Source organism: Artibeus jamaicensis, unplaced genomic scaffold, assembly GCF_021234435.1.
Source record: "Artibeus jamaicensis isolate MK-2021 breed Jamaican fruit bat unplaced genomic scaffold, CSHL_Jam_final contig_387, whole genome shotgun sequence".
Lineage (NCBI taxonomy): Eukaryota > Metazoa > Chordata > Mammalia > Chiroptera > Phyllostomidae > Artibeus > Artibeus jamaicensis.
Genome location: NW_026521812.1, coordinates 2,603,956 through 2,626,697, shown reverse-complemented (window position 1 = coordinate 2,626,697; position 22,742 = coordinate 2,603,956). Strand labels below are relative to the sequence as shown.

Sequence of the window (22,742 nt, the reverse complement as noted above, 5' to 3'; positions counted from 1 at the left end):
CTCATGGTATTTACATGAAAACTTCAAATACTTATAAATATTTGAGTACTGCTGTGTTAAGTAATGATCTTTATTTTTCATTCTTTTGGCCCTCCTCTTCCTACTTCTTACTACTTCTCAATCCAAACTCTTCAATGAGGTTTACAAGGCACAAAGCAAAGGCAGAGTTCAGAAGCAGAGAGGTACCCGACTCTGAGATCTGATGGGGCTGAGCACATGTCAGCCAGCAAAGAACCCCAGAGGGGAGGGGACTGCAGGGCTCCAACACTAAAGGAGCTCCCAGCTTGGGGGAGGCTTGGCAGGGAATTAATTACTTTCCAGATGCCGTATGAGGTACCATCTGCTTTAATAATATGTATGATTACTAATGGCTAGAAGAGGCCTACGGCAGGTGTAAGAAACCTATGACAAGTAGAATTCAAAGAGCAAAAACTCTAGATCCATTCACTGAACGGGTAAAGAGATTTAACATTTTTGAATTGATACTAATGTATCAAAACACAGTAAGAAAAGAAAAAAAACCCTAAGTGAACCACTAGTCAAAAATGCCTAAAGGGAAGACCGAGAGAATAAACAAAAGGTAATTAAATACTGTTCATAAAGATATTATACAGTGAATTTTATAAAATTCTTTCCATTTATTGCTAAAAATATTTATGTAGCTTTAGCTTTTTTTTTTGAAAGACAAAGACAGGGCACAAATGAACTTCCCAATGCAATAGTGTATTTCATTAGAATATACTAATTCAGGTGAATCGCTGTTTCACACATCAAAAACTTTGACAGGAATGTTTCTAATGAGAATATATTGTAGATGTTTCACCACTTGTATATATCTAGTTATCTAGTTATATTCCAAATTCAGCTCATGACATTTGTATTTTACATTATAGTTATCATTAAATATTTCTCTAAGATTCACAATATCTCATTATAGACAAGGAAAGAATAAATCTTAACTTATAATGTAAAATTCAAAATCTATGAATATATCAAAATAATAAGGAAGAGAACTTAATATAAATTTAGACTGCAGCTGATTTTCATTATCCACGTTACAATTCTGAAAACCATAATCGAGAACCCACAGTCAGAATTTCCTTCAAAATTATTCCACAAAATGGTATTTTTCATACTTCCTCAAAAACTGAAATAATTTTTTCAGATCAGTGAAGAATTTACCTGTTTCTGGGTTCCAAACATACACTATCCCATCCTCACTTCCGGCAAAGAGAAAACTCCCGCATGGGGTCAAAGTACTGTGGATCTTCTCCCGGTAATTTGCTGCTCCCACAAATTTCCTTGCCGCTAATCTACAAACAGAAAAAGACCTTACAAATGTAGAATCTATGTGGTAAAAACTTTTAAATATTGGTAAAAACTTTTAAATATGTCATTTGCATTTAAGAAATAATTTTTGAAAATCCGTTCCATGGGAAACATCCTGTGATGGACACAGAAGGAAGAAGAGGTGGTGCTAGAGCTCGGGGCAACTAAAATTAGTAGAAGAGAGAAGGATGCATCGATAGAAAATAGAAAGTGCACACAGAAGTGCCATAAGAGAACAAAAGCAAGAGTATTTTGCAGATCTAGGTAAGAAAAATTACCTCTAGCTATGAAGAGAGACTACTTTATGGAAGTAGCATTTGAGCTGATTGGTAAAAAAGGGGCAGAACTTTTATATATTTTCATGTGATAAATTTTAAAAATCACACTTTATCCTTGCAGAAATATTAGACAGAACATACTATTAAATCATCTACTAAATATGATATACAGCCCTCTAGGGTTTTTTTGCTTATGAAAAACAGCTAACACTGCTTGAATGCTTACTATGTGCCAGTTAGGAACTATTATCATCCCCAGTTTACAGAGAGGATATTACATACACTGCTCTGTTACCGGCTTTTTCCAGTCATCAAAACGATCACAAGCAATGGCCCTCCACCGCAGAACATAGAGAGTACATCATCATTCCAACAGGTACATGTTATACCATCATCTAAATGTATCTTAAGAAATATTCTGATGCTGAACAGCAATGTTTCCAGCTTTCCCCTACCACGAACATGATTTCATGTAGATTTCTATGAGTAATCTTATATACAAGTATATTTTTGCACTGTTTTTATCCATTTTTATTAAATTTATTGGCATGACACTGGTTAATAACATTATACAGGTTTCAAGTGTACAATTTTATAACATCATCTGTATATTCCATTGTGTACTCCCCAGTCAAAGTCTAGTCACCACATATTTTGACCTCGTCATCTCACACCCCCTTCCTCTCTGGTGACCTTCACACTGTTGTCTGATTTCTTGCACTGCTTTGTATTATCTTACCATAAATTCTCAGACCTGAGGTCAAAGTCAAACATTTCTGCAGTCCTTGTCATGTGCTGTTAACATTTTAAGTACTTTACATGTATAAACTAGTTCATTCCCCTCCAAACCCTTATGAGTATATATATATATATATCTTTGAGTGCTGAGAAAGAGCCGTTATATATATATATATATATATATATATTATTTCTCCCATTTGAGTGCTGAGAAAAGAGAGGCACAGAGAAGAAAATTAGCTAGTAAGAAGTGGACAAGGCCATATTTCATTCTAAGGAGTTTGCCTCTAGAGATTAAGTACAATCTTAAACTGAAAACGATATTGCTTAAAAAGAGAATAACCAAACTCCTCTGGCCTGATCTTCTAAAATCTTACTACAACCTCTATTTGTAAAAAAAATAAATAAATACACTCTGAGCATTTCTTACCAAGAAACCTATGCTCATACAGACTAACTCCCTCTGTCAAGAATACAGCTTATATTATCCCACCTCTGAACGTTATTCCAGGCTTTGCATATTTCTCACCCGAATGAACATGCTTGCACCTTATCTAAAGTCTACCCATTCTTCAGACTGAGTGCAAAGGCCAGCCTCTCCATGGAGCCTTTAACAGAAAGACTATGTTAAAGCTACCACCTGTGTTGCCCCGAAAAATATAACCCTTATATTATATATTTATATTCATTAAAAACACATTCCGAGTACTTGTCTGCCAGGCACAGCATGTCTGCTACGTGCAGAGAAAAAGAATACACAGATTCCAGTCCCAGAAGATCTCACAACTTAACCTGATTAAATGTCCTGTGTGTTACTCTGGAGGCAGGACAGCGGACTATCAACTCGTGAGGTGCGACTTCTGCTTACCACACTCCCACAGCACCCATGCCCACGTCCTGGGCAGTGCTACATAAATGTTTAAGGCCCGCATGGTTAGCCCTAAAAAGAAAACTGCACAGTAAACTAATGCAGATCTTTCTACAAACAATAATGAAATCCAATAGCTTCCTCCCATTTGTTTTAGTGGAACTCAACACCAAAACACAAGCATAGCACAAGTCCATGCTGACTTTCCCAGAACTCTACTTCTGCCTTTTACATTCAAAGTATTTCCCTTCATCACCCGTATTCAGAAATAAAACAAAAAAAGAAAAACAAGGACAAATTATTCAAAAGCCCTCTCATTCAGTTATGATACTATATCAAAACACTATGCTATACTATACTGTAGATAAGAGATATTCCCTGAGAGAAGTGTTTTTTAATCGTAAAAATAAAAAGGAATTGGCTACATTTCAGCTTTCAACTATTCGCATTTTGGGCCAGGTAATTCTCTGTTGTTCGAGGCTGCCTTATGAACTTGAGGATGCCTAGTAGTGCCTCTGGTCTCTAGCCACTAGACAAAGAAACAATTCACAAATGTCTTCAGACACCAGCACAGCTACATTTTATAAATACAAATGAATTCATTACTTATTTGAGTGCTTAAACTGTCAACAGTGAAATATACTTACATTCGGAGATCCATAATTCTCAAAGTACTGTCTTTGGTGTGGATTAACAAACGTTTTCCATTGGGATGAACCTCCAAATAATTTATTGGGATCCCCTTAAACTCACTCTCTTTAATTTCCTAAAAATAAAAAAGGCTATATAATATCACCACTGTAATTTGTCTGTTAAAGCCCTTTATAGAGTATGAAAGAGGAAAATTAACTTTAAGATGTAATTTTCAATTATACTATATAGGATACTTTAAAATTGTTTAAAAGAATCCTCAGTAATTTCAGTTTAAGGGTGAAAATAAAGCTGATGAAATGTATTTTTTGTTGTTATCTAATACCACATTAGTATGTGTCTTTGTAGTGTATCCCCAAGTAAGAGGAACTTCCTATAAACACATCTTCTAACATTGCATTTTCTCCATATTATCATATAAAAAGCTTCCATTTTTATAAATTCAAAGTACAGAATTAACTTGCAAGTTCTATTTCAATCTCAGATTATTTCTTCAAACACTTATTTCCACTTGTCCTGAAAAATGTGTTTCATCAGCAGGTAATTCTGAAATCATTTAATTTAGACTTTAATTTTAGGTGGGTTTAAAAAAATAATTATTTAAGGCAGCTATAGAAGATGCCTGATTAATGATGTCAAGAAAGACATAGCGCTGATGGAGAGTCTGCCTGAACAAGCCTGGCATTAATTAGAATAATTACCAGAGGTCCTTGTGTTTGGATTACCAGGAGAATGAAAAAAATCACAAATGCACGACAGCTCAGACTCAAGTCCTTTTTCTCCCCAGAGGACCCTGTATTACTTTCACCCCTGTTGCCTGGAGGCCATCCTCTTCAGAGGTGGGCTGGCATCAGCCGAGGCAGGGTACAAACTGCTCCAGTCCTAACTAATACCAGCAGGTGACCCTCTGCGACCGCAGTCTGACACGGAGACCTGCTGTCAGCTATATTTTTAGAGTTACAGAAAAAGTCAAACACTGACACCCCAGACGGGGATTTTACTGAGCTAAAGAACAACCATCTGGGGGTAGGGATGCACTGCTGGGAGAGTCCAGCAAGTAGAGTAACATGTTCCCAGATGCAAATGTGCAAAATAAAAACTGCACAACAAGTTAAGTATTAGGTACGAATTTGACAAACATGCTGGCAGACTTAGTGTTTGGGATATCTGTTAGTAACTTCCTCCATATTTTCCTTTCTCATACTCATGCTCGAACTAAAAAGCCCTGATTTTGAAGCCCAGGTTCTGCATCAAAGTAGCTCATGGACGCTTCATTTAAGCCAACGATGAATGTGACTCTGCATTCCCCACACTGCTGCCTGCCAGGAACCAGCAAGAAGTGGCAGTCTCGTCTGTCCTATGGCATGAACTGCAAAAAAAATTTCCAGCTCATTTCCTTTTTTGGGGAGGAGAGGGACTGTCTCAAGTAACCACACCAGGCTGCAAATTTTCCAGGTAAATTTGCCTTTTGGTTAATATCCTGAGTTAAAGAAACACATGATTTTTAGCACAAATAACAGACTCTGCACTGTGGACTCAAACGATTGGAACTGGTGCCTTTGGGGCCTTGCCAATCCCTCAGGTATAGAAGTAATTAGAATTCTTTCAAAGTGTGTGAAGTTAAGCTACAACATGAATCCCAGGCCATCATCAATCTGACACACAGAAGAGAATGACTAAAAATAAAATGGACTGCTTCCTAAGCACATCTGACAGACTCAACAGGCTTAACTAAAGTTCATGGAAATTCTTTTACACTTACAGTGTCTTTTTCTCAAACAAGGACAATTGTTATATTCTATGATGAGCAACAATAAATTGAAATATAAGTTACTACTAATAGGTGGTAATGTAATATAACATTACATTGTTATATAAGGTATATAACATATGCCTTATTTAAGCATAAATTTCAGTAATGGGTCACTAAATGCCATGGTACAAATCAGAGTTCAAGAAAACTAAGGGAAATCCTCACCAAAATGAAGAAAATTCTCACTAAATTACTAGATTATCAATTAGCCATCAGAAAGCCATGATAATTAATCAATGACAACAGACTTTTCAGGACTGAGAAAAACTTAATGTTTTTGAAAAGAGAGACCAGAATGTCGTGCTGTCTTCTATGAAGGCCATGTGGTCCGATGGCCTTTCCGATTTCTTCAGTGAAACCCCAAACTACGAGATGCGGTGTCATACCTTATTCACACTCCAGTGGCGCACCGAGTGCTGCACGTCACTCGCTTTCACGTAGGTGTTCCACACGACAATCACCCCCGTGCAGTCTCCGGAGTACATGTGATGACCTGGTGAAAGACAGTCACTCACTGGTGAGTCACACAGAGGCAGAAAGAAGTAACATGAAACTTGGAAAATGCACGCCAGTGAAACAGTCAAAGAAGCCTAGGGCTATTAAAAGGTATTTCAGTTTAAAAAGCCAAAAACCAAACACAACTAACACTCAAACCCAATGATCTTTAAATGAGTTCTGTTGTCTTTTGGATGATTTTTGATGACTAATTTCCCTTTGGACTTCCGATTTTAATACAAAAAGAAACAAGCATCCCAGTCTGCAAGTGCGCGCGTACACACACACACACACACACACACAGACACACACACACAGACACACACACACACACACACAGCTCAAATTCCAAAGCCAAACAAATTACCTGAATTATCCAATATGTATCTGTGTCACTCACTTTTATCAACCACTATAATGTCTTATATTCCTGGAAAAACACCTATATTCTAATATGGTCTGTTAGCAAAATGCCTGAGACCCAGCAAGAACTCAGTGACCAGGGGATGAATAAAATAATAAATAACAGTCATTCCAGTTTAACATAACTCTTAAATTCAACCCATCTTTAAGTTGAATGAGACCTCAGAGACCATAAAGTTCAACTTCACACCCACTTAGCAATATTTCACACACCATTACAAACAGATGGTTATTCAAAAACTGTGAATTTCATATGTCAAAAGCAGCTTATTCAAATAATTAACTGCTCTATGTATTAGGATGTTTTTTCTAATTCTGAGCAAAGAAAACCTGTCTTCTGTAACTTTGGCCCTATCTTTATCCACAGACTGATTTCTCTTTTTTTAAATTTTAACAGCCAAATAATGAAGAAATTCTTCATCTCTCCATTGTAATATGAGCTACTTCTATTATGACACAGTTTTCAGACACTTTCTATCATGGGTTCACCTTCCCTGAATGTGTTCCAATATATTAACATCCTCAGAGTTGAACGGAGTACATTAGCAGTATCATTTTAATCTGGACCCCATACTAATTAATTGTCATTAGAGCCTATATATCTAGTGTCTGAAATAATGTAAAAGATGACTATTTAAAAGATGTAATATATTTCCTTATTCTTTTAGTTGATAAAATAATCTATATTTTACATCTTTAAAAGACCATCTATATTATTCATATACTAGAATAAACTAAACTGCAAATTTTCCTTCTATATGCTTATACTTTAAAAATACTGTTGCTACATTTAAAATATGTATTTTCAAAATTCTTTTGGGATTTTCTCTTCATCTTCCTCATTTTTAGCCTTTAAGTGGAAAGACCATTAATTTTAAAAAGTACTAAGGGGATAATCACCAATCTAATGTGATATATTTATGAAATTTGGAACATGACCGGTTGTTACAGCAAAGATTAGTTAAGTCTAAATGTTTAGGAACTTAATGACTTTAGAATTGCAAACAAAACTCCTTCGGTGCCAAATCTATGCCCAGGTATATTATGTAATCTGCAAAATATGCATAAATTTCAATATACACGATCATCAATACATAAAATCCTTCTCAAGCTTAAATATTTGTCCTAGTGAGATAAAACTGTTTTTAATTCTTCATACAACTAGGCTTAAATTTGTAACATATTCTCTGACATACCTTCAATATCAAAACAGAGAGAGTTAATGAAACTCTTGTGAGTGTCAAACTGTCGGATCAACGTGGCAAAATCCTCTCTCATATCAACTTTCCATACCCGTATCACAGAATCATAGCATCCCGTAACCACTAGTTCCTTCACAGCGGGATGGAATTTGGCCGTGTAAACAAAACAAGGATGAGGTAAAACTCGGAAAGTATTTGTATTGTTTATTTCATTTTTCCATATCCTAGAAAAGAATAAAAATTTCATATAGTTCCTGAAAGGCACAAATTTCTTTAAACGTTTCTCTGAACACCCATGGAGCCAATGGGACTTAAGTAGGCAAGTGATAACAGTAAACTAAATTTAAATTTTATAACTAAACATTAATATGACCACATATTTGGTAGCTGAGGTTCTTTACATTTGACAAAGCTATTTTCTTATAGGTATTTTCAAGCAGTGTGCAGTAATTAGTATATAATGTAAATACCTGTATACTCATTATAATCTATACTATCAAACGAAAAAACTGTATCTGGATTTGAATATGTCTGTCCTTCTAAAATCTACCAACTTTTGCCCTGACTGATGTGGCTCAGTTGTTCAGGTGTCCTCCCATGAAGCAAAAGGTCACGGGTCCTATTCCCAGTCAGGGCATGATACCTACACTGTGGGTTCGGTCCCCAGTCAGGGTGCATACAGGAGGCAACCGATCGATGTTTCTCCGCCACATCAATGCTTCTTTCCCTTCCTTCCACTCTCTCAAATAAATAAATATTTTTAAAAATCTACCTACTTTTTATAATGATTAAACAAACATCAGATAGTTGGTAAAATACTGTATTCAGTACAAATATATAAGAATACAGGGAGAAACTTCAATGATTTCCCATCTTTGGTTGTGTATATTGCTTTTACAAAGTACTTAACCAGTAGGGGGCTAGTTAATAGTATACTCAATTAACTTTATACTAGTAACTTCCAAGCCTAGATAATAAACATGAATATCTCAAAGACTGACAAGCCATAATGAAATTACTATATGAATACATGAGTAAAATAAAATAAATATAATTGTTAACTTTTAATAAAAAAACAGATAATCCAATATTAAATACTCACTTGGTGTTAACACACTTATTATCTCTTCCTCTAAATCCAGGCTGTCAAACTCATTTTCACAGGGGCCACATCAGCCTCATGGTAGCCTTCAACAGTTTGAAAGTAATTTCAACTCCTTAACAATTAAGGAATAGTTACATTTATATGGTCCTAAAATTATTTCCACCCCTTGAAGGCAACCGCGAGGCTGATGTGGCCCCTGGTGAAAATGAGTTTGATACCCCTGCTCTAAATAACGGACAATTTAAAAATTAGTATTATTGTTACTGCTACAGTCTTGACAAAAGAGTAAACCCTAAGGGTTAAACTGTTATGTCAGATGCTCTACATTTCTAGTCATCGTGTAAAAACGGGCAAAACCTAGCAATACATAACTGCTATGTGAGTGTAGAATACTGGACTTTTAAAAGCTTAAGTTATTAGTATTTTAAGACTACATTAATCTTTTAACATACGAATTCACAATTCATTCTTTTAATTACTGCCTACGAACTAAAGAAAATTAAGTCCTTCACAAAATTATCAATAAAAGAAAAAAATTACAGTTGTTATTCAAGAATAGCATTCAATGAGTTGTCTCAACAGCTGCTTTAAAATACAGGATATGATCTTCAATTACTAAGAATCCAAACTAATAATGAAGGAAGTGAAAGAACATGTTTTCAAGTAAAAATAAAGCATGTGTGTCAGAGCATAAACATTTTAACCATAATAATACTTTCAATGAACATATGTTGCATGAAATACAGTATTTATTGAAAGAACAAAATCACTAATTTAAAGGGGCCATTTTAAGATTGTTCTGGGAGCTCTGGCTGGCGTGGCTCAGGCAGTTGGAGTGCTGTCCTCTGAAGCAAGATTGTTATAGGGGACCAAGTGGTAATGGAAAAAATATAGTAAAGATTATATATTAAAAAATAAAAGAAAAAACACTGCTGAAAGATGAAAACTTCAGCTAATGAATCTTAGCAGCATAATTTGAAATACAGGCACAAATGAAGCCATCATATTTTAAAAACAGCTCAATATAATTAAGATATATGTAATATTTTAAAATAAAATGAAGCTTTTTATGTAAAAACAAAACTGGTATCAATGGTGGCTTTCATCACCCAATTAGTGGTAGAATCCAAGATCAAAATAAATGTATGAATAGATTTTGGAAAAAATCAGGTTCATCATAGACAGAAAAGAACAAGGAGCACAAATTTGTAAAGACTAGCTATCTGTAAAACGTTACTAGAATTGGGGAAGGAAAAACATGCCAAAGTTAAAACAGCACATGTAAGGGGGGGCCTTATGGGAGTCATTACACACGAAAAATGCCCTCTGATTATATTAGGAGCTACTGATGTGGGAAAAAATACAGATTAAACCGAAGATAACAAAAAAAGGGGATTTAGGTTAAGCCCTTCAGGCAGACAGCTAACCAGCAGGAAAGAGTTACTCGGACAACACTAAGGATAACAGGTCACGGCGATCCCGAGGAAGACAGAGAGAAGCCACGGGCAGACACCCACACTTCTGCCACTCTGGGGTGTGCACAACTCATTCTCTTCCTTCTGACTGGAGCCCCTTTCCTTACCTTTTTCAAAACCTCACTCCCTTTCCGGTGCTAGCCACAATGCTGCTTCCTTCACCCAGTTAATCCTTCACAGTAATATTTTCATGATGTCAAGAGTCCTAACTTAGTATCAATTTCAAAGCTACATAAAGTAAAAAGCATACTTTACTACCATTATATGTTGTGTGGGGAAGTCCCAGGTGGCTTCAAGAAATGATGAAATCTGAGCTGGGTTTTAAATGATGGCTGTGAGCCCACTATGTGGAGTGAACAAGTTGGGCAGGAAGGGCATTTAAGCATAGAAGAACAGGTAAGGTAATAGAGTGGAGATGCGAAAAAAGCTGTTGGTGGTATTTCAAAAGATGGTGAGGATGAGGCAGAGGGTACATGGGAAGGAGGCAAGGCCGGTCTGAACGAGGGACACAGCCTGCCGTGCCAGGAACTGGAACGTTTTCCAAAGGGCAGTGGTAGTCAAAGATTTTTTAAATCAAGGCATTATGAAAGATGGTACTGGAAGAGGCTACAGCTGCAGGAGGCTGAAGATTGAACACTGGGAAAGTTTAGCGGCATCATGTTAAGGAAGAGATAACAAGGCCATGAATTAAGGCAACAGCAGTGAGGGAAAAAAGGATGACAGAATGGTGGGTCTTTTAGAAAAGAGAATTTAGAGACTTTAGTATTACTTAGATATAGAAATAAATGGTAGAAAGAAAAGAAGAAGTGAGTACTACTTTCAATTTCCAGATAAGGAAGTTATTAAAAACATATAGTATAAGAGAGCCCTAGCTGCTGTGGCTCAATGGATTGAGCACTGGACTGTGAAGCAAAAGGTCGCCGGTTTGATTCCCAGTCAGAGTACATGCCTGGACTGTGGGCCAGATGCCCAGGAGGGGGCACAGAAGAGACAACCACACACTGATATTTCTCTCCCTCTCTTTCTCGTCCCTTCCCCTCTCTCCAAAAATAAATAAAATCTTAAAATAATAGACACAGATATAGATATGTAGTATAAGAGGAAAAGAGGAAGACCAAGTTTGGTGATATTGGTAAGTCTGGTTTTAGACTTGAGGTGCCACTGTACAATCAAGATAGAAGTGTGCAAAAGAAAGTCAAACTCAGAAAAAAGTGAGAGCTAGAAGTCATTAGCATATAAGATTCAAAGCAAGGGAAGATGAGAGAGGCCAGGATAAGCACACCAAAGCAGGGAAGACAATCCAAGTAAAGAATCCTGAAGGTAAGTAACTAGAGAGAACAGGCAGAGGAAAGGTTAACTAAAGAATGAGAACGGCCCCTCCCCTTCTTTCCCCCCTTATCTCCCTGCCCGTTCCCCTCCGGTCACTGTCAGTCTGTTCCTTATTTCCATGTCTCTGGTTCTATTTTGCTCATTTGCTTGTACAGTCAAGGAACAGGTGTAAATGACCCATGGACTGGGGAACAGGGTGGGGAGTGACTGGGAGCAGGTCTGTGAGGCACAGGGCAGGGGAAAGCAATGGGGGGAAAATGGGACAACTATAACAGAACAATAAAAAAAAAAGAAAAAAGAAAATCAATAGACTAGAAAGAAAAGAAAGAGAATGAGAATTGTTCAAGTCCTAAAAAGAAAACAAAAGAGGTTGTCAATAAAAACCACAAATTGAAAATGTTTCAAGACTGGTCAATAATAAATCCTGCAGTGAAGGCAAACAGGGTAAGAACTCAAACTGGCAAATGCATTTTCAAAGAAGCAGGCAACTGCTGACTTCTTGAAGAACATTTATACGGCACGGTGAGAGTGACAGCCAGACTAACCGGGCTGACGCAAAGACAAGTGTGTTAGATGCTCTTGACAATGTAGAAAAAAAATGATGTGGCAGCTGAAAGGCAGAATGAGTTGAGAGAAAGATTTTTAAAAGATAAGGATATCTCAGCGTACAGTGGACCTTCGAACAACATGAGTTTGAACCGAGATGGTCCACATGTATACCTTTCTAAACTTGATCTTGAAACCGTATTTTCAATCTATGGTAGGAAATTGCATATGCTGTATTTCTAAGATAGGAGTCCAAAATCAACAGAGAGAATGATACTAAAGAGTCAAGAGGTATAGGAAATAGAAGTTAACAGAAATATGGCTGAAAGGACTGGGATTAAAGGGACCGAACAAAAATTAGCCTTAAATGTGTCTATAACCATACCTCTTTGTTAGAGAAATAGATAGAGATAAAGATGGGTAAATTTACAGATATTAGATGGGAAACCAGAAGGAAATATAGGAAGCTCATGTCTGCCTAATTTCACTGTAAACTGAAGGCAGTCATCTAATGAAAGTGGGAAGATTATGATTTAGGGTATTGAACTTGAAGTGTGTAAGGATTGGATCTGCTGCCAGAGGGATGAGAAAAGATAGCTGAACAGAGACCAGAACTTGCTAAGACCACGGTCAGGTCTTAGCAAGGTTATGTATTTTTTTCTAGCATAACCTGGCATCTAATGCCTCTGCTATTCTTGAGGCTATTGAAAGGGACTAATAGTAGATTCCCAGCTAGATAGAAAGGTAAAATCAAATGTCACCAGTTGTCATCTATTTCATTTAACTATAAAGCGAATAGTAATAGCATCTTAATTAATTGGACATTATATATTGAAAAGGAAGCTGATAAGATTAATAGAAAAAGAGACCCGGATACTAGAAGTGTCTATAAAAAAGTGTGTTTAAAAGAGCAGGAAGTGTAAGTAAGAGTAAAATCAGAGCGGATCTCGAACTGCTCCAAATGTCAGTTTCCTACTCTGTACAGATGATAAATATCATTTGTTGAAATCAAATTTAAAGGACATATATAAAAGCATCTTCAACAACTGCCTCAAAATATTTTTAGAATACATCCAAGGTAGATCAAACTGTTACAAAAACCATAAATTGAAACTTAAAAAAATAGCTTTTAAAATATTTTATTGTGACACATTAAATAGGAAGGGGTTATTTTAAGACTGACATTTGGAAATATGCAAATACTTACTATTTATAAAGCTCTTAAAACACAAGGTGCATATTTGTTATTTACTAAGCATCGCCATGCCTGGCCCCTGCACCTAGCTGCGAGTAAAGATGGAGTCCCCACCATCCAGAGCTTACATTCTAGGAAAAATCTCAGTTGTTTAATGACACTGTCTCAGAGTATTAATCCAACAGCGTGCATGATGGTCATTTAAAGATAGTGAGTACTAGAAATACTACATATTACACATTACATAAATATTTTACAAAAATGTCTTCAAGAAAAGTTTTCACTGCTACTTGTTTAATCAGTCAGCCTGTCTGATGCATATTCACGACAATCTCTTAATAGGCAAAACATAACTGAAGCATGAGTAGTTCTATCAGTTAGTATTCTCTTTGCCTTCCTGGATGGCAAGCGGCACACACTAAACACTTCCCAAACACAAACCTGGCAGTGCCATCAGCCGATGCCGTGAGGATATAGCGATCATCTTCTGACCAGCAAAGATCGTAAATGATATTGAGGTGGCCACACAATTCTCTCAGGAAGCGTCCAGAAGGAATTTCGTATACTAAGGAAAATATTAAAAAATCAGCAGGTTTCCAGACAGAGGACCCTCAATACAGTAACATACAAATTCATAGTTTATAATAACTTGTATACAAAGCACTGTCTATAAGAATATCACCAAAGATTTTCTGTGTAAAAAATTTCAAAAGCTACTTACAGTTTTCACTTGCCTTAGATGCAAGAATTTACAAACATAAAATTTTGTAATATGCTACAATTAACAATTATTCTCATTTCTCCAAAACAACTTTTCTAATAATCTTTGATAGTCAATTAATCAATCATATAAATAACATTTAAATTGTAATTCACTTCAAAGACTCTATAATTTAGGTTTTTGTTAAAAAGGTATTATTTTACTTGAAAATGGATTAAATTCTAGCCAAAATTTTTTTTGAAGAAACAAGAAATTGAAACTGTACTACTGTAAAAAAAATTCTAATACTAAAATTATAGATGTAGTAAGGGAATTAACAGAAACCCAATCCAATAAACACTGTAGTTTTGCTATGTTGATATATACAATAAAATCATCTAAGATAGTGACTTTCAATCTTTTTCACTTCATGGCAACTATAAACTAATTATTAAAATTTTGCAACACACCAAAATACATTTTTTGCCAATCTAACCAAAAAAAAAGAGAGAGACATAATTTTGATTTATTCACACTGGATGGCTATTATTGTGTTGGCTGTTATATTTTTATTTGACAATGTAAGGGAAAAGAGGTCAGTGCCCTTGACTAAACTAGTTAGGTACTGCACCTTTTAAAAATTCTTAGGGCATGCTGGTTGAAAATCACAGATCTAAGTTGTTAACAACCAAATTTCCAAGTCTCTGCTTCCACCTAGTGGTCACACCAATTGCCTTTAAAATACTAAGCAACTACAAAGGACTCATAAACAAAACCTAGGTGGAGTGGAATCAGTGGATGCAGGTGGGGATGGCTGGGGGGGGGGAGTGGTGGGGGTAAATGCAGACAACAATAAAACAATTATAAAATAAAATACTAAGCAGTACAGGAGTGCTTCTGGCATAGCAAATGAAGGATTACAAAAAATGTGCACCCCTATAAAAGCAATGAGAATACTGGAAAAACAGGGGGAAGTAAGTAACTTTTTCGGAACTCTGGAAATTAAACAAAGGCTTGCAACAATCTGAGGAGGATTTACTTAAGAAAAACAGCTGAATCTCAGTAAGAACACTGAGCTTTATGGTATGTTTTAACTCCCCTTGTTCCTTCCCATTCCCCTCCCCCCAGCTCCAAAGTATCCTTAAAACCAACAACCTTGCAACCACAATGAAAACCTGCAGCCTGGCAGACAGTATGGGGCAGAAGAGGTCTGACGCTCACTGAAAGCCCCATCAGACTTACCACTATTAGACACGGCAGCGAGCTCCATTTTCAGGGCTTGGCCTTATTTGACCTCCCTCTGAGCATGCTCTGTGTGAACAGTCTAACCCTAAGTGTATGTATATAATGCAGTGGCCCAGCTGTCTGAGGCAATGATACCAGCTGGGGCTAAGAAGAGGTTGATCAAAAAGCTTAAAAAGAAAGAATTGGGAATGAGATGTCCACAGAGGACTTTGAAAAACTCCAACATCCTCCTGGGAATCTAGGACGTAAGCTCCTGAAAGGCTGTGTGCATGCCCAATAAAGACCTGAGAGGCCCTGTCTTAGTCCGGCTGACCGAGGTGGCTCTGTGCAAAGAGGAAGTGCAGGCCAAGGCTGAAGAACTGAAAGTGCATCCCAATACTACGCTCACACAGCCCCTCCGCAAATGCTGGGAGAGCTATTCACTCAAGGCATTAAAAAAAAATCTCTAACCATTAGCTGCTACTAAGCTAACCAAGCAGAGACTTCAGTGACAACACATGATGAAGGCAAAAGATTCAGAATTAGTCCAGAAAAGTCATGAAACAAACTAAACAACAATATATTCTGGCCCTCCCATGTAGCTCATTTGGTTAGAGTATTGCCCAGACACAATACGGTTGTGGGTTCAATCTCCAGTCACGGCACATACAGGAAGCAACTGATAAATGTGTAAATAAGTGAAACAACAAATTGATTTTTTTCTCTCTCTCTCTTTCCTTTCTTCTCTCTCTCTAAAATAAATAATTTTTAAAAAGACTTAAAAAAAATAAAACAGTAACATCCCGATTGTGTAGACAGAGAGGAAGAGGGGAAATCTGACTACCAGAGCTGCCACATTTCGATAATTATAATACACAATTTTCAACATAAAATTATGGATACATAAAAAAACAAAACAGAAAGTCTGACCATACACAGAAAAAAAAAGCAGTCAATAGAAACTGTTCATGAGGAAGCCTTAACATTAGTCTTCCTCGGCAAAGACTTTAATAAAATCCACTCTTATAAATATGTTCAAAGATCTGAACAAAATATTGTCTAAAGAATTAAGGTGTGAGAATTTCTCACCAATAAAGAGACAGAAATTATTTTTAAGAAAAGACCAAATGGAAATTCTAGAGTGGAAAAGCACTGTGACTAAAATAAACAGCTCCCTGAGAGGGGTTCGACAGCAGATCTGAACTAACAGAAGAATCAAGACACGAAGACACACCAGCTGAGATTTGCAGTCTAAGGGTCAGACAGGAAAAGAATGAAGAAAAACAAATAAAGCTGCAGAGATCTCTGGGACACCACCGAGTGTTCCAACACAGAAATGACAGGAGCCCCTCAAGAAGAGAAGAAAGAAAAAGCGGGGGTGGGAGAACATTTGAAGAAATAAAGACAAAAATCTTAAATTTGTAAAAAAAATTAACACAGCCTACAAGGAAACAAATTCTAAGAAGACATGGCATAATCAATAATCAAAAAGATTCTTCTGTATTTTAAGATTTAAACAGTAAGTAAAGCTAAATTTATACACTATTCTGAACAATTTTTTTAAGCATAAAGTAGCAAGTATTTACACAGAAATGTTGAAAACATAAATAAAAATAAATCCTTCACCATCCAAAGATGGAAATCACTATTAATATTCTGGAGTGTGTTTCCTAAGAATCTTTTCCCCACCATTTACAGGTTTTAGTGAATTTTTGAAGTAGCAGAGATGTAATCAAAGTATACAAATAATTTTGTATTTCTTAAAGCTAACATTATTTCATCACAAGGAATATTTAACAAATGCTAATCAAGCCAAGTATAAGTCCCTGCTGAAAAAAAAACAACAACAAATCGATGACGAAGTAACTGTGACAGTCTGAGGAAAATTCAACGGAGTCTGGTGCTTAGGAGAGATGCCCATGAGGAGCTGAGGTGAGCTGGTTTTCAGCACAGCCAGAAGTATGGGAGAGTAGTGAAGGCTCTAAGTCTAGAAGAGTATAGCACTCATTTAAATTTGAAAAAAAAATCTCTAAAGACACAGATAAATTTTTCTTTTTAACAGCTTCCTATATTTTTTATCATTTTTTGTTGTTGTTCGAATACAGTTGTCTCCATTTTCCCACCACCACTTTCTCCCCCAAACACCCCTCCTCAATCCTACTCCCTTTTTGGTTTTGTCCATGGGACCTTTATACACGTACCTTGATGACCCTTCCCCTTCTTCCCCCCATTATCTCCTTCCCCACCCTCTGGTTACTGTCAGTTTGTTCTTTATTTCCATGTCTCTGGTTCTATTTTGCTCGCTTGTTTGTTTTGTTCATTAGGTTCCGGTTAAAGGTGAGATCATAGGGTATTTGTCTTTCACCACCTGGCTAATTTCACTTAGCATAATGCTTTCCAGTTCCATCCATGCTGCGCAAAGGGTAGGAGCTCCTTCTTTCTTTCTACTGCACAGTATTCCATTATGTAAATGAACCATAGTTTTTTGATCCACTCATTTACTGATGGGCACTTAGGTTGCTTCCAGCATGCAGATATTGTGAATTACACTGCTATGAACATTGGGGTGCATAGGTTCTTTTGAATTGGTATTTCAGGGTTCTTACAGTATAATCCCAGCACTGGAATTGCCAGGTCAAGAGGCACTTCCATTTTTAGTTTTTTGAGGAAATTCCACACTGTTTTCCACAGTGGCTGCATAATGAGAAGTCTTAATTCAGGTCCTACTGAGCCAAATCCTATTGTTCTAATGCATAACAAATTCGAGGGCTTTCATTAAATGATCACTGCTATCAACTGACCACATTAAAATTAAAATCCTCCCAAGATTTATTATTCTTCATGGTTCTAAATTTCTATATGTAAAGTAAAAATGCTTCATAAAATCCACCTGCATGTTTTAAAGTAATCTACCACCCTTCACTCTACTTCTTAAAACATATTATATATAAAATATAAAATTCTACTTTGGAAAACATACTGCATAGAAAAGCATAAAATTATTAAAAAGAATTGTTACTTTACTTGAAAAAAATCTATTTAATTTAGTAGTGCTGGGGAATTACAAAAATTAAAATTTCAATGAATTTAAATAACTAAAGAATGTCCTCCATAAAGACTTTGATCAAATTAAACAAGTAGGATTAATACTCACAAATAATTGGATATCCATCCCGACTAGCACAGGCTGCTGCTAATATTCTTCCGTTGTGAGAGAAAGAAAGACAAAAACATCCTCGTTCTCCTGCATTTAGTGAGAAGAGGTGCTTGTTTGGGATACGGCAAGCCTAAAAAACATACATTTTAAAAACAAATTAAGAAACATTAAAAGATGAAGTCTAGCTATAAATTTTCATTACTGTAGGTATTTTTAAAGTCCCTTTACAGTGACGAAGAGTAAGCAGAATGGTAGAAAATCACAGACTTTCTAAAGAGAAAATCAGTTCTCCATAAAATTAAGTGGATTTGTACCCCATATCTAACTAGTACTTAATTCACCTAAAATATGAGTAGAAAATTTCAGTATCTTGTACTCTAAAGCGGTTACTACCATATAGTTTTTATATCACCCCACAAACACACACACAGACACACACACACACACACACACACACACACACACACACACACAAATATGTCACACCCTTATCCCCAGACACCAACTAATAACATGATTTTTGCTGAGACATAAACTTGTTCTAAGACTGTAAATGCCCTTCAGGGCCTAGCTTAAGCCCAGGATGTATAACTATTCATTCTCTCTCTCTCTTTCTCTCTTAAAATAACCATCATTTGTGGCCACCTTCCAAAATGTATTTTCAAAGTAATCATTCACTTCCTATTGGTTTCCGATTCAATAATTTTATTAAATTTTTTCAGTTTTTATGTGCTCATTGCCTATTACCAGAAGAAATGAAAACTTTTAATGTCTTAATATACTTACTGTAGGAAAAGTTCAATTAAACATACACCGTGCCCTTACTATATGCCAAGAATGTGGTACTTTATTACACGTTTTTTCATATATTCATCACAGCAACCCCATGAATAACCATTATTACAATATAGAGCTAAAAAAGATTATTCAGAAGGTCAAGCCCAGCTTAATGAGCCTAGTCAGAGACTGTTAGTTCAAGGGCCTGCATTCTAGATGGGTACCAGATTCTTCCCAAGTAGCATCAAGAATTAGCATTATTAGGAGGCAGCATTAGGAGTAGCTAGCTGGAAGGTGGAAAACTGAGGAGACATTTATTAGGTGACAATAATGTACCAGACACAATGCTACGCATTTTTCCCCTCCATACTCTATCCATACAACTTTGAAAAGGAAGAAGAAACTAAAAAGAAAAAACTGAAGGAAAAATCAGGAGGTTTTAATAATCAGTTGCTGCTGCTCTTAGAGCAGGAGATGGAGATGAGGGAAACTTGGCCTAACCCACCTAAGCTAAAGTCGCTGAAGCCACTATCATTTTCTTTGCATTCCCAGGGTCTGACACAGTACTTAGAATAGCCAATGAAAGTTTAATATCAATAAAGGACCTCAACATCTCTGACTCTTTCCCTTTCTTTACCACCTTGTCAGTCACTAAATTATGCTGGTTCGTTCTTTGTTTTTCTCTCTTCTTTTGCACTTGTGCTGCCATTATTCCTTCGTCACCTCACAGCAACGACTGTGATGGCCCTCTGGTGGGTTTCTTTCATCCTGATGTATACTAACCACGAGAACTACACACCACTGCCAACTTTAATTGGTCATAAAATACTGAGACCATACTTCTCTCCTACCCCCAAACCATTCATTAATTTCTCACACCACACACAATCAAGTATTAGGCTATTATTCAAGACACTCCACAGCAGGGGCCTGCCCAATCTGTCACACAACCTTACACAAACTCTGGTTTCCAGCCCGTCAAGTTTTGAGTGCCTGATGAATACAGTAGGTACTTCTCATTTATTTACAACTTGGCCCCCGTATGAAACACCTTTCCCTACCCTTCACCTACCCCCAACTTGGCCATCTTTGAAAGTCTAACTTAAAGCCACCAGCCCGTCAAATAAACCTGTCTTCTGCAACTCCGGTGCACCTTTTCCATTCCTGCAATTCCCAAAATATTCTAGTTTCAAGATGCTTTACAGTTTCAGAAAAATTTTGAGGACCCCCCCCAAAAGTTTTGTATATGTAGATACAGACATGGCTATTTATTGTATTAAAAATTAAAATTGACAAATTAAAAAATTGTTAATTCACTTAAAAATAACATGTCTTTTAATGAAAAATATCTATATAAAATGAAACTGTTCTACATTTTTTAAAATATCCTTAATATCTGGCTTCATAAAAGATAGTTAAGATTTTATAACTGATATCACATATCATTTAACTTCTGGAAAACTTCATTGTATACTTATGAGAGAATAAAAGTGCAAAAGAAACCAAATCATTATAAAATTATTTAAATCTTATGATTCTGTTATGAAAAAAAGGTGATTGTACAGTCTCCCTACAAGGGTCCCAGGACTCCTACAGTTCCCCGATCACACCTTGAGAGCTGCTCATCTATAAAATTATCTTTATACCTGTGCTTCTTCAAGAGTTCTCTGCAGCGCACCTGACAGTGAAGAACACTGGTTTCTGCGGCCCCAGCAGATGGGAAAGGTCCCTAGAGCACAGTGTAAATGCTATTCTCCCCATATTAACATGTCTAAAGTATTTTAAATAACATTAAGATGGATCTGTAAAAAAAAAAAACACCTCAAAAAAAAGGGCAAATGTGATGCAAAACTCAGAAAATGAGGTCTGGGAAAACTATCACTCTTATGTATATACTAAGTGCATAAATTAAGATTTTAAATAAACTGCATTGGTATTGGCTTATACATAGAAAATAAGCTCCTTTTCTTCTTTGTGGAAACAAGTTAACAGATTTCCAAACTGTATCTGAAATACTTCTTGCTACTGCAAAATACGCTAACCAAGAAAAATTTAGTGAAAGCTTAAATACTGCTCAACTTGTAGTAAAAAATATACATGTACATATCACCATCAAAATGTGATTCAGGAAGAAGCCAGACTCTACAAAAATTTCATGAATCCATTTTTTAAAAATCAATTTTTAATAATAAATCAATAAGAAAACATACCTCTTATACACATCAAAAACCTATGTATTGTTATGAGCTGAATTGTGTGCCCAAAAATGCATTTGTTAAAACCCAACCCCAGTACCTCAGAAGGTAACAGTAATTGGAGATAAGTTCTTTAGCTAGCTGGTCAAGTTAAAATGAAGGTTTCTGTTTTTGTTTTGTTCTGTTTTGTTTTAGGGCAGGTCATGATTAGAAGAGGAAAAGACACAGGGCATATATACAGGGCAGGGGGAAAAGACCATAAAAGGGCAGCCAGATGGCAGCCATCTGTCAGCCAAGAAGAAAGGATTCAGGGTAAACCAACGCTGCCACCCTTGGTCTTGGAACCTGCAGCCCACAGAACTACAAGTAAATAAGTTTCTGCTGTTTAAGTCAAGCAGGCTGCAGTATTTTTTCACAGTAGCTCAACCAAACTAAAAAAACTGCTCCCATCTCTAAACAAACAGCCTAGAGTGTTTTTATATAAGTGACAATCACTCTATTATTACTTGCCAAATGTATTATTGGAAAGACAATATTGTGGTTAAAAACAAGAATACTCTGAGAGTTTAAAATAGCAATGTACTGCCCTAGGGGTTGCTGGAGTATTAAAGGTGGAAATATCTAAGTGAATACAGTGCTAGCAAACACCTCACCTGCCCTGGCAGCCGTTTCCACCTTACTACTTCCTTTGAATCTTCTAACCCAGGTTCTGTGTCTGCAGAACTTGACTCATGGTGTTGCTCGCAATACGCTGGTTTACTTTTTTCCTCCTGAAGAGCCATCGCTGGACGGTAAGATGGCTTTACCTAAATATGTATAGAAAGTGAGAAAATTATGTATCACATTAATTTTTTCTTTTCTATCACAGATGGTTTTTAAAACACTGAAACCAACACTATGGAAATGCTTTCAAAATGTAATCCAGAAAAAAATTCAAATTTTATGTGTACATTATTCTAAATAAGAAGAAAGTTGTTTAAAATTATTGTCCTATAACCAAAAAGCCTTAGAAGTTAGAAGAAAAACTAGAGCTTGATTGGTAACATGAAACTGTTTTAATAACTCTGTTCTTTTGCTTCTGTCTCTTCACCAACACCTACCAGATGTTATGGCACAACTCTGATATACTATGGTATCTCTGGCTTTAATATCACAAAACTGATATTAAAATCTAAAGTTTTTAAAATCTTCCATTTCTTAAAAATAGATTTAACTGCATTCAAATCAATGCAAACCAACTCT

The 22,742-nt window shown here is 36.2% G+C and overlaps 1 protein-coding gene across 1 annotated transcript in view; it reads right to left on the bottom strand.

The window, feature by feature from the left end:
- AHI1 (Abelson helper integration site 1) overlaps positions 1 to 22,742 on the bottom strand; it is a 198,887-nt gene that overhangs the window by 144,040 nt on the left and 32,105 nt on the right. Inside the window, exons 10-16 of the mRNA XM_053664881.1 lie at positions 22,154 to 22,306; positions 18,526 to 18,658; positions 13,889 to 14,012; positions 7,792 to 8,021; positions 6,064 to 6,170; positions 3,861 to 3,979; positions 1,183 to 1,313 (exon numbers count right to left, since the gene is read on the bottom strand). Of these exons, the coding sequence (XP_053520856.1) occupies positions 1,183 to 1,313; positions 3,861 to 3,979; positions 6,064 to 6,170; positions 7,792 to 8,021; positions 13,889 to 14,012; positions 18,526 to 18,658; positions 22,154 to 22,306 (997 nt within the window). The remainder of the gene's footprint in view (positions 1 to 1,182; positions 1,314 to 3,860; positions 3,980 to 6,063; positions 6,171 to 7,791; positions 8,022 to 13,888; positions 14,013 to 18,525; positions 18,659 to 22,153; positions 22,307 to 22,742) is intronic.